This window comes from Chionomys nivalis, chromosome 22 (genome assembly GCF_950005125.1).
Source record: "Chionomys nivalis chromosome 22, mChiNiv1.1, whole genome shotgun sequence".
Taxonomy (NCBI): domain Eukaryota; kingdom Metazoa; phylum Chordata; class Mammalia; order Rodentia; family Cricetidae; genus Chionomys; species Chionomys nivalis.
The window spans coordinates 34355835-34375420 of NC_080107.1; the positions used below are offsets into that span (position 1 = coordinate 34355835).

A 19586-nucleotide genomic window follows, 5' to 3' on the forward strand; every position below is an offset into this window, starting at 1 on the left:
AAATAAACCTTTGAGGTATCACCTGAGATTTGAGGGTGGCTATTGAGAAAGATAAGCTGAGATAGTGTCTACACTAGAGCATCTGAGGAAACACTGTTTACTCAGCGAGTGAATTACTCCATGTTTTTAATTATAATTTGTCAAATATATTACATCGTAAAGAATTGCCTCAGGGAGACAGGCACATTATTCTACTGTCAAAAATGTGAATCATATGTAGAAATACATAGAAAACGTCCAAATATGCTATGTTCTGAATGCTTGGATCCCCTCAAAACTCATCAGTTGAAATACAACTTCCCAAACTGATGGTATTAGGAAATGAAGACTTTGGAAGCATTGTGCATCAGAAAGGGGGCATTGTGCATCAGAAGGGCTTTGCCTTTAAAAAAAGTCCAGTCCTTTCCATCCTGGGAACACCCAATGAGGAGTCTTCTGTGTAGGACAGGGGCCTTCCACACACCAGGTCTGACAACACTTTGATCTGTGAGAAATAATTTTTGTCTGTTTGTTTATTTGCTTGCTTGCTTGAGACATGGTTTCTCTGTGTTCTGTTACTCTCTCCATAGACCAGGCTGGTATTGAACTCACAGAGATCTGCCTGCCTCTGCCTCTTGAGTGCTGGAATAAAGGCATGTGCCATCACGACTAGCGAAATATAAAAATAAATACAACAAACAAATAAGTAAAAAATGACTGTAAATAATTTTCTCTTCTCAACTACTGAATCTCCTTGCTGCATCTTTTGAACCTGACACAACAAAACAGGTGTCAATGTTACTTATACATTGAAGCTGAAACTTGGTGGTGGGTGAGTGGGAGCAGTTTGGAACTCTGGATTAGCATGGATATTACTGGATGTTTTTAATCAATGTACAATGAGAATTAGGACCACACAGCAGAAAGAATAGAAATGGTAGACAAGTTTAGCATTTTCCCAGAGAAGAGCATACAAAAGAATGAGCCCCACAGAATGCTAAAGAGGTTGGCATCATTAACAAGAGGGCAATTAAGTTGGACTGGAATAACAGAGAAGATACGTTGAAGGTACTTGAGGACTAAGCAAAGCACACCGTGGTCAAAGAGTGAGCTTATAAACTCATTTGAAAGACTCCCTTGAGAAAACACTGCTCACACTGGATAGCCTAGGGAAGTGTTTTCTCAGGATTAGCTGCCCAAGTATTCTGAAATAACTGAGCCATGGTTTAAATGAGGTGTGTGTGGGTGTTCAAAAGAGGGTGACTGCTTGAGCTGGAGGCTGAGTTTGTTACCATCTAGGAGGTGTTGGTTTTGCAAGCACATAAAAAGCAAGAATTACAGGGTAATGTAAGCTTCCATCCAGACTTTAAAAGAAAACCTAGGAGGCCGGGCACTGTAGAAGAGAGCCAAGATCTCAGTGAGAAATATTTGGCAAGGCAAAGTTAGAAGCTAAGGACACAACAGAGACTCCAGGAAGTTAGCGATTCCAGAAAAGTTGAATTTTTGCCAAGCAAAGCTGTTTTGGATCTAGCTGAGACAGAAGCCAAGCAGAGTGCAGCTTGTAGGTAGCAATGTCTATAGGGACAAGACCACTCACACTCTTGGAGTTTTGAATTAACACTACTAATCCTGAAAACTGGATGCACAATTATTAACCTTTTTTGGAAGGAGCAAAGTGGGTAGTCTAACTATGTAGCCTAGGTTGGTCTCAAAGCCCCAATTACCCTGCTTCCACGTCCAAAGTGCAGGAATTATGGGTATGCAGTCATGTCTTCTGATAGCTATATTCATTAAGCCTTCCCCTCTTGAGTTTTGGTCTTAACCTTGGTCCATCCCTCCTATCTATAAACCCTGCGACCTTTTTTTCTCTTTGAGAATAGAAATATGCACTGAAGGTTGTTGTACCTTGGAGGAATACAGCCCCCCCCCCCCCCCCCGCCCCTCACCGCAACCCCTTTTATCATTTTAATGGAGTTCACTGTTAAGAGTTTGTCTTTAGTTTCAGGAGAATTTGGATTTGAGCTTTAGAAAGTTGCTGCAGCTGTGGAGGCATTGAAGAGTCCTAGAGATATACTAAACTTGTTTTGCCTTATGAGATGGACACGTGCCTTGAGGGTCAGGGGTAGGATTTTAAGGTGTGTTTAGGAAATGTTCCTGGGTTCATGTGTTAGCCTTTGAGCCTTGCTGGTGGTGTTATTTCGGGACATGGTGGAAACTTCAGATGTGGAAAGCAAGCTTAGGGAAGTAGTAATTGGGTCGTGTTTTGGAGGCTATGCCTTGTTCCAGTTTCTCCCTGTCTCTTTGTCTGTTTCCAGGGCAACATTAGGTCAGTACCCTTATTTCTCCATGCCATTTACAATGATGTCCTCCCTCAGCATGGTCAAGAGGTTAATCGTGCATTGGAACCTTTTAAAATCCGAGCAGAGAGTGAATCTTCTTGAAGTCACTTTTCCCAGATATTTTGTCACTGTGAGAAAAATTTTAAGTTATATAACTGCAGACATTAAGAAGGTGTCTCCCTGAGGGGGTGGGAACAGAAGAGGGCATGGGGGAGGAACTGGGAGGAGAGGAGGGAGGGGAAAGTTCAGCTAGGATGCCAAATAAATAATTTTTTTTAAAGAAGGTCCCTCCCCTGAGTATGTTTGGGGACTGGGGAGGAGATGGATTGGGAGAAAGATCTCCTGTCACTGAGCCCTGTGACCAATGGCTTAGGGACTGGGAGAGGAATGCAGCGGAGAGAAGAGTTATTTGTAGATAGAGGGCCCTTCAAAGCTTACAGACAGAGTGGGGGTGGGGGGATTCCAAAATAAAGGTGACAAAATCTGCTATCAAATCTTATGCTAGGGAATTTGATCCTGCTTTCGAGATGAAATAATATCCATTCCAATAATCTGACCGAGAGCAGAATATTAATGACTTTTGAACTGTACAAAATAAAATAATCTTCTTCTTCAAATTGAACTAACTTTCTTCTTTCCTTGTAGTGTCCTGGGAATTGAATCCAAGGCCTTGTACATGTTAACCAAGGACTTTACTATCAAGCAATATTTATAACATGATCTCCCATCCCTTAACTCTAATTTATTTTATAGTCAGATCATATAGAAAAACTAAAAGTGAATTTCATTTTATTTTTATGACATTACTGCCCTTTAAGCAAATTTCATCAGTGAGTCATTTATTCACCTGGAAGATATTACCTGCAGGTTCAACCCTCATCAGAGTATCACAGTTCTCTCTCTCTCTCTCTCTCTCTCTCTCTCTCTCTCTTTCTCTCTCTTTCTCTCTCCCACTCTCCCTTCCTTTTCTTAATATTTCCAGAAAGATTTATTTACTTGGGGACAGAACACAAGGTCAGTAATTTGAGGAGCATTGAGACATGAGTTGAGAAAGAAACTTCTCTATGTTCACACATAATTTATTGTACAAAACTTCTCAGGATCTTACCATGAGAAACAGCATCTGTGTAGTCGTGAAGGACATGGCATCAAACAGTATCAATAAAATGACGGTATGGGTGTTCATAAAGTTTTCAGATAGAAGCTGTACCGATTTCAGCATGTCTATTTGCTGTGGGATAATCTTTTGTGCTGTGAATATATATTCCTCTCATTGGTTGATTAAAAAAGCTGATTTGGCCTACAGCAAGGCAGCATGAGGCTAGGTAAGAAAGTGAAACTGCAGATACAAAGAGAAAGAAAATAGGAGTTGAAGAGGCAGAGATGAGTCAGTCTCAGGGGAAGCAAGATGCAGGAGGACAGGTAAATCCACAAGTCATGTTGCAAAATATAGATTAATAGAAATGGGTTAATTTAAGTTGTAAGAACTAGTTAGTAATATGCCTGAGCTATGGGCAAAACATTATGTAATTAATATGAGCTTTTGTGTGTTTATTTGTGACTGTGCAGCAGGGACAAAGGGAAAGCTCCACCTCCATTTATATTCATTAATATTATGATCATGTGAACCAAAAATAGCTTCTATTTTTCTTCTTGTTCTAATCCTTGTTCTTTGTTACAACAGAGCTACTCTTCCCATACTAAATGAAAAGAAAGGAAAATAGGTTGAACATAGTGTTTCCAAACTGTTTTGGAATCATAGGATATTTATGTGTTCCTTGGGTTTCTAGAGGTTATTCTGTATCTGTGCAAGCCAGATCCTCTTGGATAGAACATTAGTTGCTGGGCCTCAAGTCACCCACGACTCATTGCTTTTCATTCTCAAGATTGTCCTATCAATTGTTGCTAATGTCATGCCAATCATTACTATCAATTTTCCACTCTTAAATTCTAGTTGGGGGTCCATATGTAAAACTTCCTAAAATACATTTACATCTTTTATATCCCCTGTTATATCTAGGAGCAACTCCTGAGAATGTAGGTCTGGGTACAGATATAATTCCAAGTCCTTAGTGCGCGACTCCCAGTTCTTCACAACTTGACATCCTGTGAGCATATTAGATAACCTGTTTAATGCTTCTTATTCATGAACTAAGATGGACTAAGGAGAGAGATTCCTCCCAACATACACACACACACACACACACAAACACATACACAGTATGCTATTTTGAGGTATATTTTTTCTTTCTTCCAAAATGAAGTTAGTATTGATGCAGAGCAGCTGTTAATGTTCTTTGGGATTTTTTTCAACTATGACAACTTCTTTTATTTCAATATATGTTTAATTTGATGCTCTGCTCAACCAGTTATCATAGAAATGATGGCACTGACCAACCTCTTTTCTTGGAGTTAAGAGTGTCCATTTATGTCACTGAGTTTGATCATCGCTATTGCTTTTTTTTTCTTTATCATTTTTTTGGTTTTGTTTTCCCCCACACCTGAATGAGCTATTATAAACTACTTTTAAAGTGAACTGTGACTAATATATGCCATCTTAGCAGATACCTCAAAGTTGGCTAACTCTTAAGACCTGAAGTGATTGATTCATTGGGCATTTTTTTTGTGCTTATCTTTTAAATTTTTCTTTCTACTCCATCAGAAGAAAAAATTTTTTTGAATTGGCCTCACTCTCACTGGAAGGGGGAAGAAGTAAAGGAGATACCTCAGTCTTTTCCTTTAGGCCATACTATTTAGATCTGCTTTGAAAGACTTATTGATCTGGAGCCTTGATGATCTGTATTCAGGTTTTGACCATTTGCTGCTTTTGTTTTGCCAACCTCAAGTAGACAGAACAGTACATAATACTCTTGCTCTACACAAAGTGAAACACTGCATATTGTGAACCAGGCCCTGTTGATGACACCATCTCTACTGCAGTGCTTTTTCTTCTTCGATCAGTGTGGAAGAACCTATAGAGAACACCTAAGACAAGAACTGTGGCCCTGATTTCCTGAGGGTCTGCTTAAAAGAATAAAAGAGGTGTTGCTGAGTTTCTCTCTAGATCCCTTTGAAATCCTGATATGTTCTTAATTTCTTTATCTTCCAAGTATCTACAATATGTTGCAACTGGAACACTTTGCATTAGTGTTATAAGTCCTCTGTATTTATTTCCAAAATATAGGAATAGGGCAGTTCTTTTCTAAGAATACTTTACAAATGAGGAGACTTCCCACAGAGAAGTTTATTGTCTCCTGGCAATGGAGGCTAGAAGCCAACATCAGAAGTCATCTGCATTAATTCCTTCGCAGCCTGGGAGGAAGGACCGCTTCTAAATCTCTACTCTTGTCTGGTATATGGCTCTCTTCATGTACAGCCCTCAGTTTATATCCTGTAAATCTGTATCCTGATTTCTCTTTTCATAAAAATAGAGTCATGGCAGATTAGGGACAGCTTAACTTGATTCCTTTTTAAAATAACATTTATTTCACATGCATTTTCATTCTTTTACATGTATGTGGAGATCAGAGGACAACATCGAGGAGGCCATTTCTCCTTCTTCCATGTAATATCTAGGTACTGACCTCAGATCATGCGACTTGAGACCAGTGGATCCAGTTTCTGAGCCATCTCACTGATACTCAGCATGGATTTTGAAAGGACACACTTCAACCCAGAGCGCTCACCACAAATACATTTAAGAATTTCAGCTTTCTCTATATAATTTTATTAAGTTAGACTTAAGAAAAAAGTTTGGGTTTATTCTGGAAGTCTCCTTATTTGGCCATGATGACAGTTGGGTTATTTGGAGTGTGAGGTTATGGAAATCCACTATTACAAATCTGAGCAACCAGTTAATTGATAAAAAATGCCCATCACTTTGATCCTTATTTACTTCATGATTTAGTGGATATAATTTATTGGAAAACAAAATGACTGAAACTTATTTAAAAGATATTATTTGACTTTATTTGTAAATCTAGTGTCAAGTACTATTTCACTGTATAACATGGAATTCATGTTCCAGTGACCAAGCCCTAGACTTGGCTGTCAGAAAAAGAATTGAGAATTTAACACCAGGCTGAGACTATGTTATGAGGATCTAGCTAAAACACAAACAAAACAAATGGAAATAAAAACAACTGAAGAACCAAATGACAACCTAATCAATAAAAAGTTGGTTTTATAGGTGCAGAAAGACAGAAGGAAATACAAACAGAAGAACCAGATGACTGATAATTTAAAAATTACTTTCCTTGTAAGACTGGGGCAAAATAAAGGAAACTAATGACTTTGTTAACACAGGTTCCTCCAGGCTGTTTGTAAAGGATTACATATTACAGGGTGCAGAGGATTAAGGTAACTCCTGTTTTTCTCAGTGATTGAAGCTGCCCATTTGGCACATTTGACTCTTATAGCCCATTTCTCTTGTTCTTTTAGAAGGCCTGATAAATAGCTTAGTTTCCCCTTGTTGGTGCCAAACTCCATCAAACTTAAGTGTGGATGTCTGTAACTGAATTTCAGTCTTGGTCCAAGGTAGGACCTAGTTTAAAACAATGACCCTTATAATTATTTAACAATTCCAACTTCAGTCAAGTCACAAGAAAAGGCAGACAGAGAAAGAGAAATACTACACGTTCTTTTATCTCGATGTCGAAAAATGTCAACGTCAGTGTCTGTTCGTGATTGCTAAAGGCTGAGCAAGATGAGAACAAGTGTTTGGAGGCAGGTCAGGGGTCAAGTACCAAAGTTAAGCTGAAGGAGGAAAGTCTGTTATCTCATCGCACAATGGGGAGAATATAGATCATAGCTGTTCAGCATTTTATGAAGAATCAGGAGGAAGGAACTTGATGACTCCAAGCATAAAGTTCTGACAGGGAACTGTACCTGCTCATCACCATGATTGGATCAGTTCATGCTGTATGCATGTGTTAAAAATAAAATTTCCCTGACATATTTGATGGGAAGCTTTTTCTAATGCTTGTCCTAACTTCAGAAAAGCAAAGTCTGACTTGTTTTTCTGTTGCTGATGTTGCTTCTAAGCCCTCCATCAGAGGGAAAAATGGCAATAGAAACAAAACCAACAGTGCTGCAAAGCACAGGAACAAAAGGAAACCTAACTCAGCGCTCAGTGCATGTACAGTAGCTTTTTCCCTGGGGAAGCAATTATTGTAAATGTGGAAATGTCTCTCCACAAGGAACCACCAGACCCTTAGAAAAGTTACTATTCCCTTCAGCTGGCATTTCAGGTCTACAGTTACTGCCTCTCACCTCTGGTGCCAAAGCAGATTTTCAGAACTTCTGCGGAGGTGACTGAATCCAACAGGTACATTTCCCTAGTGGGCCTCCTTGGAGTGACTTAAACTCCGTTAGCTTTTACTGGGTTGATTAACTCAAAGGAAATAGACGTTTAATATTTGCAGGCATACTAATGAAGCTATTTTAGGTTGTAATTATTTTAATGTCTGCAAGTAGAGTTTTATGTCTTCTATACATATGAATTTTCTATTATACTGCTTTCCTCACACACAAAATGTGCTCATTAGGTGTTTAGACCATTGACTTAGTAATAAAACTTGTTCACATAAGGTCTTAATTGAAAGTACATTGCATATCAGTTACAGGTATGTTATAATTGAAATAGATAAACTGCTACTTATTTTCGGATCATGTAAGTATATTTATATTCTTATATATAAAATTATTTATATATACCTATATGCTTGCTGATGTTTAACATGATTATGACCTGTTAATGAAATAATGTCTCTAAAATGCTGTAAATGCTAAGGAAATTTTCACGTGCTTTTTTAGATTTACTTTCTAGGCTGTTGTTTTTAAAAAAGAAACATCAGTGCCTGAGCTAGAGCCAAAGATTGATCAAGATGAACTTGTTCCTATAGAGTACCTCTGTATTAATCATTAAAAAATATATCACCTAGCAAATTATCCAGGCTTACTCTAGAAAGTCTTTCACTCAACTCAATTCACACACACACACACACACACACACAAAATCACAAACTGAAGAAAAAATAATAAAATACAGATTCCTCAAGCTTAATGGAGATACCAAGGCTGTAAATGGTATTTTACACTCCACTTAATACACCATGCAATTTCAGGAATATAAGACTTGAGCGACCCCACTTAAAATGTTTTAAGATTCAATAATTGAGCCCTGTAAAGAAAATCTTTCCACTTTGCACATGATGAAATTCATATCGGTCAGCTTATGCTATTATGTCAAGTGGCTCATGTTAGGCTCCAGGAGAAAGGTTCTAGCCAGCTGTCTCACAGATCACATCTTCAGAACAATTCTGATTCCTCAGAACAAACATAATCAGTAACAATCTCATATTGAGAATCCAGCGGAAGTTTATTGCATAAAACATGAATTAGCTTTATCATTTTTACTGTTATCGTTATTTAAATTCACATTTACTTTTATCGTGTGTGTCTGCTTACCAAGCATGTACAGGTACCCATGGGAGCCAGAAGAGGGTATCAGATCCCCTGACGATGGAGATACAGGAGGTGGTAAGCTCTCCGACATGGGTTCTTTGATTCACTCTCAGGTCCGCTGGCAGAGCATCAAGTGCTCTCAACTTCTGAGCCGTCTGCCCAGCCCATTATTGTTATTAATGTTATTATTATTATCATGGACATCATTTTTTTCAAAATTATGAAGTGAACCCAGAAGTGACCTTGTAGTTCTAAAGAAATGCCAACATTTTCTACGTGCATAGAATATTTAGATATAAAATGATTCTATAATGAATTCATATGTTAGTGAGTGAGTTTCCCAGGTGCCTGGTGTGAAATTAGGATGTACGTGCCACAGGTCTTACTGTAATTTATATATCAGTATCCAGTGTGACTATCGACACTTGCATTCATTCAGTTTTAGCAAAGTAAAACCTTAAAATGTCTGTTATTAGAATAAATCAGGATAAGGAATTAACATTCTTTAATTATTGTGAAAGACATGTACTTTAAAAAAAAACAACAAAATATTGCTGTCCAATTTTGACATTCTTTTTCTGTAAAATAGAGAACAGCATTTTGTGCTTTGGAGATGTCAAAGCCCAGAGTGACACAAAAAGGCAAATCTGTCAAAGCTGAGGTCCTGACTCAGGACACATGTCAGGCCCCAAAGCTGCTTTGACAACAGCATCTTAGAACAGATTGCTGTGATAACTACAAGAGAGTTTTATGGTAATATTTTTGGCTTGAGGGCACAGGGGAAGAAAAAGAAATGAAAGAAAATGAAATATGAGATTCAACTCCAAAAGATACATTATTTGATTCGAAGGAATTCCTATGTAGCATGTCCTTCTCTATACGTGTATGTGAAAACATCACATAGTAAGTGAGTAGCTATGTGACAATGGGATTCAGATGTTATTACAGAGCTGTTTGATTTGAAATTACTAGAATCTCTCTCTCTCTCTCTCTCTCTCTCTCTCTCTCTCTCTCTCTCTCACCTTTGGCTGTCCTGGAATTCCCTAAGTAGACCACAGTGGCCGTGAACTCACAGCACCTGCCTTGGCCTCCCAAGTTCTGGAATTTTAGAGGTATGTACCACTCTGCCCAGCCCTAGGCTAGAATTTCAATTTTCGATCTACCATTTTACATACTGTATGTTCAGTCCCACTTTGATCAAAAGGAAACGATGGCTGTCCAGCCACTGAAAGTTTGAGAGTGGCCATTTCATTGTCCTGGCTGACTCTGTGTTGTGTGACGCCTCTAGTCTCTTGTTCTGGAAGTTATCCAGTCTTTCTCTTCTAAGGTTACCTTCTATGCCAAGAATAACACATTCATTTTGAGATTATGAAAGAAACTGCTTCCTAGGCTACTTACTTGTGACCTTCTTGTGCCAACAAAATTTTGCATAGCAGTGTATGACATGAAGTTTCAAGTTTATGATCAATCAGACCATAGGGTCAGACAGACGGGGTGACAGTTCCCCATGACAATCCTAAGCCTTGTCTCTGTTTTCCTTCCCTAGAGAACAGTCACTGAGAGTACAGTGAGCATATGAGGATGGGTTTTCAATCACTGCCCTCAGTGCTACCCAAGGTTATCAACTTGCTAATAAAGATCTTCCCCTTTCATCTTCCTTCTCACAACCTTTTGGTCTCCCAGCTGTTGACAAGAGGCTCACTGAGTGCTCTCTATCAGTGCTAAGTGGTATCCTCAGAGGCTTCTGGAATGGAAGTAGAAACAGGGCTCTGCACTGAGTCTTTGGCCAAGTTTTACTAATCTTCCCTGAGACCCAGTTCTATCCTCCTCCGGCACAGCCTTTGTGGCTTCTATGGCTGCTGTACAGATAAGACCCTAAGAAGGTCACCTGTTCCCTCTTCCTTGCCTACAGGTGTTTGTGAGCAGCAGAGGGTCAGGGAGGGGACAACAAGACCATCATGCAAATTGGGGGACAACAAGACCATCACGCAAAGTAGAACTGGAGACCCTGGCCACTCAGAACATCACAGAATGTTTTTACTTTCCTTAGTAATTGGCTCAGTCACGGGAGACTCCAATATACAAAGTCTTGACACTAACAGCTCAGATGACTATGTCCTGCTCCTGTGTCTGTCTGCTAATGCCTGGGATGGCTATAGTGACAAGAGCTTTTCTATTGAGCTTGCTGCTTACGTTTCTTTACCTCCCTGACAAGTGTGCAATAAAACTTGCACATAGGACTCTTTCCTACTTCTGTTCGGGCTGCTCCCTGATCGTCCTCTCCAGGACTAGGGGTGTGGCCCAGTCTGATTGGAGTCTTGATCAGAGTTTGGCCTTATCACTGGGACACTGTAACTAGTAACTCCTTATTTAAGAAAGATGAAATAAATTACTTATGTTTTTATTTTCAATTTTGCATAAATTGAGAATTTCTTTCCCTGTTAAAGGGCAGGGGGAGGGAAAGGGGCAGGGGACAAAGCCAGAGAAAGAAAAGGAAATAAATGAAGGATATTCTGTTTGTCAAAGCTGCACAATGTTTTTTCATGTTGATGGGCATGAAAAGGTTACTGGTTATGTTATAATCACTAGGTGAAAACAGAGGGCCCAACTGTCCTTGTTTCTTTCATGTTTTGATTATTTAGAGCCCCCCTTTCCACAGGAAGAACCAGGCATGTAATCTGAATTCATTGGGTACAAACTGCCATAATTGTAAAATTGTTCCAATCTTGATAATTGCGATACGAATGTAAATGGCTGGTTATTCCTGTTGGCAATATTGAACTGCATCTCAGCAGTCTTGACTAGCACTGAGCTGGGACTTATGCTCATGTCCATAAATCTGAGACCACAGTCCTCTGAGGAATCAGGTCAAAACATTACTTGAAGACAAAGATGCCTCAGAAGGAAAGCAAGAGGCGAGGGAAGGCTTCCTTTTCTTCCATTATCCAATACATATAATTCTGCCTGTCAGACTTCCTAAGGAACAATTCTGTTCCTGGCCATTAAAATGAAAGATGAGGGTGCTAACATATTCTCCCTTTAAAATGTTTTAAAATAAAACTTTTTTTTTTTTTTTAAATATTCAGGTCTGGTACAATGGGTATTTACTTTCCTTTGCACTGTAGAAACCCTTGCTTGCATTTTGTACTTAGGTAGCAGTCAGACACAACTTGACATGGTGAAGTACTTCCAGGATGACACTGGTGTCTATTGTGGTGTGTCTAGTGGCCTTCTAATGATTCTTGAGGACTGACAACAGAGGCATGAGTTGGTTCCACTTAACAGACTTAAATTCCACTCATAGTTTTTAACTTTCAAGCCCTTTATCACTTAAGGATATTTTCAGTTTGTGATAAGCTGGTTGGGATAGAGTTTCATGTTTAAGGGCCATCTGAAGATTAGGCTAGGAAGCCAGAAGTGGAAATACAATGAAATTATAAAAGAGCTTCAGGGTGTCTTGCTAATCTTGAGGAATTCACAGATCCAGAAGCCCTAACCGCAGGCTTTGTGGTCTGTCAGAATTCTAGGAGACTCCTACCACTCCTGTTCCTGTCAGAGCAAAATTCCCTAAAGAATGAACGGGACATTGCAATTGTTCGTTTGTTTTCTGCTGATGCCATCCGTCTGATTTCCCTGTAGTCATGTATTGATTCGGTTCCGGGTTTCTCGGCCACATCTCTGAGGACAAAAGCAATGTGGACACTTCCCAAACTTGTTCCCTGTTTTCCTGCCCCTAGTGTCAGCAGCAAAACACATGACAAATTGAAGTCTCAGTTTTCTAACAGAGATACTTGAACCTGGGTCCTTTGAAGCTGCGTATTGTGTCACCTACAGCATGGGAGTTCCTTACTATAGCCAAGCATCATCAAAACAAAACTTAAAACAAAAAGAATCGTCTCTCAGTAGCAGGCCGTTTCACATATGGAGTCACACATGAGCCTCTGAACTCATGCTGTGCACAGAGATCTGGCACTCATTTGTAAAACGGTACCCATGTACCTGAATACTGAGACTTAGTCACATAGTAAAGACCCATTAATCTGGTTTATATATTTTCTGAATAAAAACTGTATCTGTGTCTAGTCCACTATTGTTCAGAATGGAATGAGTTCATATCTTTGTGTATTGCTGGGAGTGACTTAATACTAACATCACATACCACAATACCTCATTAAGTCCTGTTTAATGTTATTGGATTTCTTGATATTACCTTGTGGGAGCAATGGTTATTCTTTTCTTTTTTCATGACTTCTTGTTATTTATTATTGTTACACATATCTCTATAAATTTACAAATACAACCTGCTGAATCCCTTTACTGTTGTTTACATGTAGATGCATTTAGAACTGCCCTCTTTGGATTGGATAACCTAAGAGACAGAGGACCAGGACATCTACTTGATGATAGTGTCTTCTACGTATGACTGGGAGGTACACCCATGAAACTTAAAAATATGGTCACCTTAATAACATCTGAAAAATAACACCACTTGAGACACCCTATGAATGGGATAAATCTCACATGCTTTCACTAACAGGTAAGTGTTCTAAGGAGTATGGATTAATATCCGGGTTTTCTATTTAGTTCCACTGGTCCTCCTGTCTGTTCTTATGCCAATACCAGGTTGTTTTCAGTACTGTAGCTCTGTAGTAGAGTTTGAAGTCAGAGATTGTGATCATCCAGAAGCTCCAGAAACTCTTTTATTGTACAGGATTGTTTTGGCTATCCTGGTTTTTTTTTGCTTTTCCATATGTAGTTGAGTACTGGCCTTTCGAGGTCTCTGAAGAATTGTTTTGGGATTTTGATGGGCATTGCATTGAATCTGTAGATTGCTTTTGGTAAGATTGCCATTTTTACTATGTTAATTCTGCCTACCCAAGAACATGGGAGAGCTTTCCACTTTCTGGTGTCTTCTTCAATTTCTTTCTTCAAAGATTTAAAGTTCTTATCATACAAGTCTTTCACTTGTTTGGTTAGTGTTACTCCGAGATATTTTATGCTATTTGTGGCTATTGTGAAGGGTGATGTTTCTCTGATTTCTTTACCAGCCCTTTATCATCTGTGTAAAGGAGGGCTACTGATTTTTTTTTTTTTTTTAGCTAATCTTGTATCCTGCTACATTACTTAAAGTGTTTATGAGTCATAAAAATTCCTTGGTAGAATTTTTGGGATTGCTTAAGTATACCATTATATCATCAGCAAACAGTGAAAGTTTGACCTCTTCTTTTTCAATTTGTATCCCCTTGATCTCTTTTGGTGTCTTATTGCTCTAGCTAGGACCTCAAGAACTATATTGACTAGATATGGAGAGAGTGGAAAACCTAGTCTTGCTCCTGATTTCAGTGAAATCACTGGGAGTTTCTCTCCATTTAGTTTGATGTTGGCGGTTGACTTGTTGTATATTGCCTTTATTATGTTTAGGTGTGTTCTTTGTATCCCTACTCTCTCCAAGACCTCAACATAAAGCCAGCCACACTGAAGCTCATGGAAGAGAGAGTAAGAAACACACTTGAATGTATTGGCACAGGAGACCACTTCCTAAATATAACCCTGTCAGCACAGACACAGAGAGAAACAATTAATAAATGGGGCCTCTTGAAACTGAAAAGCTGGCCAGGCAGTGGTGGCGCACGCCTTTAATCCCAGCACTTGGGAGGCAGAGGCAGGCAGATCTCTGTGAGTTTGAGACCAGCCTGGTCTACAAGAGCTAGTTCCAGGACAGGCTCCAAAACCACAGAGAAACCCTGTCTTGAAAAAGCAAAAAAAAAAAAAAAAAAAAATAAATAAATAATAATAATAATAATAAAATAAAAATAAAACTGAAAAGCTTCCTTAAAGCAAAGGACATGGTCAACAAGACAAAATGACAGCCTACAGAATGGGAAAAGATCTTCACTAACCCCACATCAGACAGAGGTAGGATCTCCAAAGTATACAAAGAAACTCAAGAAACTGGTCATCAATAGAACACATAATCCAATAAAAAAAAAATGGAGTGCATACCTAAACAGAGAATTCTCAACAGAGGAATCTAAAACGGCTGAAAGACACATAAAGAAATGTTCAACATCCTTAGTCATCAGAGAAATGCAAATCAAAACAACTCTGAGATTCCATCTTACACCTGTAAGAATGGCCAAGATCAAAAACACTGATGACAACTTATGCAGAAAAGGAAACACTTCTGCATTGCTGGTAGAAATGCTAGGTGGTACAGCCCCTTTGGATGTCAGTGTGGCGATTTCTCAGAAAATTAGGAAACAACCTTCCTCAAGACCCAATAATATGGGACTGGAGAGATGGCTCAGTGGTTAGGAGCATTGGCTGCTCTTCCAGAGGTCCTGAGTTCAATTCCCAGCAACAACATGGTGGCTCACAACCATCTGTAATGAGATATGGCTCCCTCCTCTGGTGTCTGGGCATACATGGATACAGAATGTTGTATACACAATAAATAAATAAATCTAAAAAAAATAAAAAAAAGACCCAATAATACCACTTTTGGGTATATATCCAAAGGATGTTCAATCGTGCCACAAGGATATGTGCTAAACTGTGTTCACAGCAGCATTGTTTGTCATAACTAGAATCTGGAAACAAATGCCCCTTGACCAAAGAATGGATAAGGAAAATGTGGTACATTTACACAATGGAGTACTACACAGAAGAAAAAAATAACATCTTGAATTTTGCAAGAAAATGGATGGAACTAGAAAAATGTTATTTTGAGTGAGGTAACCCTGACACAGAAAGAAAATTATCACATGTTCTCACTCATAGGTGGTTTTTAAACATAAAGCAAAGAAAACCAGCCTACAAACCACAATCCCAGAGAACTTAGATAACAATGAGGACATTAAGAGAGACTTACAGAGATTTAATCTACATGGGAAGTAGAAAAAGACAAGTTCTCCTGAGTAAATTGGGAGCATGGGGATCTTAGGGGAAGGTTGAAGGGGGGAGAGGAGAGGCAGGGAGGGAGCAGATAAAAATGTAGAGCTCAATAAATATCGGTTTAAAAAAGATTCCTTGGTCATGGTGCTTTATTGAAGTAATAGAAATATAACTAAGAGAACAACTAAAGGAGAAAGTAGACCTTGCCTCCACTCATGGGTGAAAGCTTGGATTCTGGATAAACACATTCTTAATTCTAATCCTTTCGCACACTGAAGATTAAGGAATGGACTGTCTTGCCAGGTGGATGTAATGATCAGATGGGGCCATGAAAGTTCTTCAAGAAATATCTATCCGAATGGTTGATCCTGCCCACTATCCCCATCTCTTGAGAACCGACAAAGACTGTCTTTAACAGTTTATATTATCTAAGATTTGTGGGTCCCATGAGCTGAAAATGCAGAGGCAGACAACAAAGCTAATAGAAACTCTTCTTAGCTGAGAAGCATAACTTCTAATGCACACATTTCTCGGCTTCTTCTTCTTAAAGTGCAGCCATGATCAAAGACATCTGAGGTTTCCTTTCTCTCCCTGTGATCACCGCTTTTCTTCTTTTCAGGGGAAAGATTCTTGGAGAATGGCTGTAAATTCCAGTTTCCGTTCTTTCAATTACATCTGCAAGAATACCTACCCACTATCACTCCAATGACTTGATTAAAGTTAAGCCTACTGAATAACATTTTCTTAACTGCTGGATTCAGGCTCTGACTGCGGAAACCAGTAAGCACCCTCATTCCTTTGAATGCCTCTCTACACACATTCTGTGCACCCTGACTTGTTTTTCCCCAGTCTGCTAATAGTTTGCTTTTTCCAGGCTCTTGCTTACAGTTTTGCTTTCAGAAATTTTATTCTGGTGGATGTGTACTTCTTAATGTTCAAGCCTATATTTTCAAATGTTACCTAAATGTTGATGAGTCTCAAATTTGTAGTTTCACTGTTAACCCAGCTGTTAGCAGTTCCCTGATTCCACTCTCATTTTCCTTTATAGTATTAGAATTGTTAGCTTGGCGTGTGACTATTAAGGATGAATGTGTCGCTGGGGAGATGGCTTGGCAGCAGAGAGTGTTTATTGCTTTGGCAGAGAAGCCAGGTTCTCAGCACATATATTAGGCAGTTCACAACAGACTGGAACTCCAGTTCCATAGGGTCTGATGCCCTCCAGTCCACAAGGGCACTTACATGTATGTAGAGTGGTTAAACTAATGCAGCCTCATGCATCCATTTAAATACAACCTTTTTAAAATAAAGAAAAAGACATTTTATCAGCACTCTTTTGTTCCAGTTCAGTGGAGACATGTTAGGTAAACTCTGAAAATCTCCTAAAGAAGCGGACATGCCTGACCCTGTCTTCCCATTGTACCCACATGATTGTTACTATTGTGAAACTCAACTGTTACCTTCCTGAACTCTAAGTCAGGACCACACACAGTAAACCAGGAAAAGACTTTAGTATTTTTTTTCTTTAGATAAGCAGTTGCCTAAAACAAGTTAATTACATGAATCACGTCACTGGTATTTAACCTATACCATAAAGCTGGACTGGGACAGTGTCTGCTAATTTTAAATCTACTCTTTAATAAATATTTCAAGTGTGTCTTGAAGCTCAGCCCCTTCCCTCACCTCCATTACTTTTACTTCTTTGGTCTTATGGCCCCTTTCCTCACAACCACTATGTACTACTCACATTTTCTCTTTTCTTTTTCTCCCTCCCTTCCTTCCTCTCTCTATTCCTTCCTTCATTTCTTCCATGTTTTGACTATAACATGCAGAACAATGTAAAGCATTAAAAATACCACCAGCTCACTATGAATATTCAGATCCTGTCTATAATAGTATGAAAGAAAATGTTTATAAAGTGTATTCACTTTGAACAATTCTAATGGAAACCTAGACTGAGTTTACACATCCCTATTCACCCTCAGGCTGCTTGTGAGGAAACCATGGTTTGTCTTGATAAAATAACTTTTTTTAACTATCTGAAATTCAGGTTATTAAAACAAATTTAAATTAATTAGTGAATCAATGTACCATCACTCCTTATTTTCTTTAAGAATCAGTCATTACTTCCCCAAGCAGATCTGTTTGGCAAAAACTCAAAGTAGATATTATTCTTAGAGTTGGGAAAATGACACCAGCTCTTAACTGATTATATAGACAGTGCGAGCAACTTCTATTTAAAAATTAAATTATTTTAAAATTTATATGTATGTCTGCTTCTGTGTGGGTCTGTGCACCAGGTGCCCAAAGTGGCCAGAGGTATTGAATCCCCTTGGAGCTGCAATTACAGGCAGTTGAAATTCATTGATATGGGTGCTGAGAACTGAACTCTGTTCTTCCAGAAGGGCAGTATGTGCACCTAACCACTGAGCCATGTCTCCATTCCAGAGTCTTCTATTTGTAACACATAGGAAAACAGTATGCTACAATTCCCACAACTAAATTTTACATCTCATCTATTTTTAAGTGTCCAACTCTGAGGCAAAACTATTTCTCCTGTGACACCTGGTTTGCACTCCATTCATCTTTCCAAAACTATGGCTGATGCTAGACATGGCAGTCACACATGAATCGAACCTGTAGGTGTCACATTTCACACGGGTGTTCATACAGTGGGAGCCAAATGAGAATATGTGACCCAATCCTATTCCAAGTAATGTTAGTGGAGGTTCTTGGATTCTGAGTGTTTGAAATGGCACCCACTTTATTTTGAAGGAAAACTAAAGGAAGTTGAACTGTATAAATCACATGAGGCTGATTTCGTGATTCATTCCAGTCAACCTGGAATGGAGTTCAGTATGAGATTCTTCATATTCTTTGTGCCTGGGCTACATATGTTTACAAACAGGACTTTTTCCCTGAAACAGAACCATTCAGGCCATTTTGTGATATTAGAAATGCAGTGTGGGTTTCTTGTAGCTCTGACACGTGTTGCCTTTTTCCCAGCATGCAAAGATAGCTGTTCACCTAATATGCCTCCTAATACTCCCAGCCACAAATGCATTAGCTCTCAGACAAGCACCACGCTATCATCAATGAGATGCCACAAAATAAGACATGTTCTAATATCGCTTTGAAAAGCATTGCTTTGTGCTTTAAGTGCCGAGAACAAGCAAACGCCTCTGCCTATGCTTTCAATCAGCTGCTGTATTATTCAGAGAAGTAGTTGACAGCAATAGCACCTTGTGAGCAGTGTATTCAGGAAGGATAAGAAACATAAAGAATATGAGTCTCAGGTAGGTGGATGGGTTGATAGGGTAGCACCAGGGGCCTGCTATTTTCTCAGAAACAGTTGTAAGAGCTCTATTATGCCATAGAACAATGGTTTTCAAAGATTTATGACAATCCTATGTTTTAGCAGAGATAAATTAATTGCTAAATTGATTTACAAAACCCTCCCGTGTAGTCTTACTTAAAGGAAGATCCCGCATTTTGGGGATATAAAAACAGTCCCTAAAATGCTTCAGCTTATCTTCCTCATCCAAGCGGAGAGCAACTCTCTCATCTGTTGGGTGGCATTGGAGTTCAGTCGCGATGCGCTGCACTGCATCAGCCGGGAGCTCAAGAGGCGAGGGTTCCATCACAAGCTGATATCTGAGAAGGAAGTAAAATGATGAAACAATATAACCATCGTCACTTTTCTGCAGAGTATTATCCCTTTTCGAGATTTTAAACTCAGATTCCCATTTTTGCAGTTTCAGAAACAATGGAATCATAGCCAGGAGAGGAGGTACACACCTATCATCTTGGAATTGGAAGGCTGAGGTAGGAGAATAACTGAGAGATAGACACAAGCTTGGGGTACATCATGAGTGTCACACGAGGGGCTACGTACTGAAACCTACCCCCACC

General features: G+C 39.1%; 1 protein-coding gene across 1 annotated transcript in view; it reads right to left on the minus strand.

Moving 5' to 3' along the window:
• Positions 1-19586, minus strand: part of Kynu (kynureninase) — a 119999-nt gene that overhangs the window by 91961 nt on the left and 8452 nt on the right. The window contains exon 2 of the mRNA XM_057755465.1: positions 19147-19328. Coding sequence (XP_057611448.1) covers positions 19147-19315 — 169 coding nt within the window. The 5' untranslated portion in view covers positions 19316-19328. The remainder of the gene's footprint in view (positions 1-19146; positions 19329-19586) is intronic.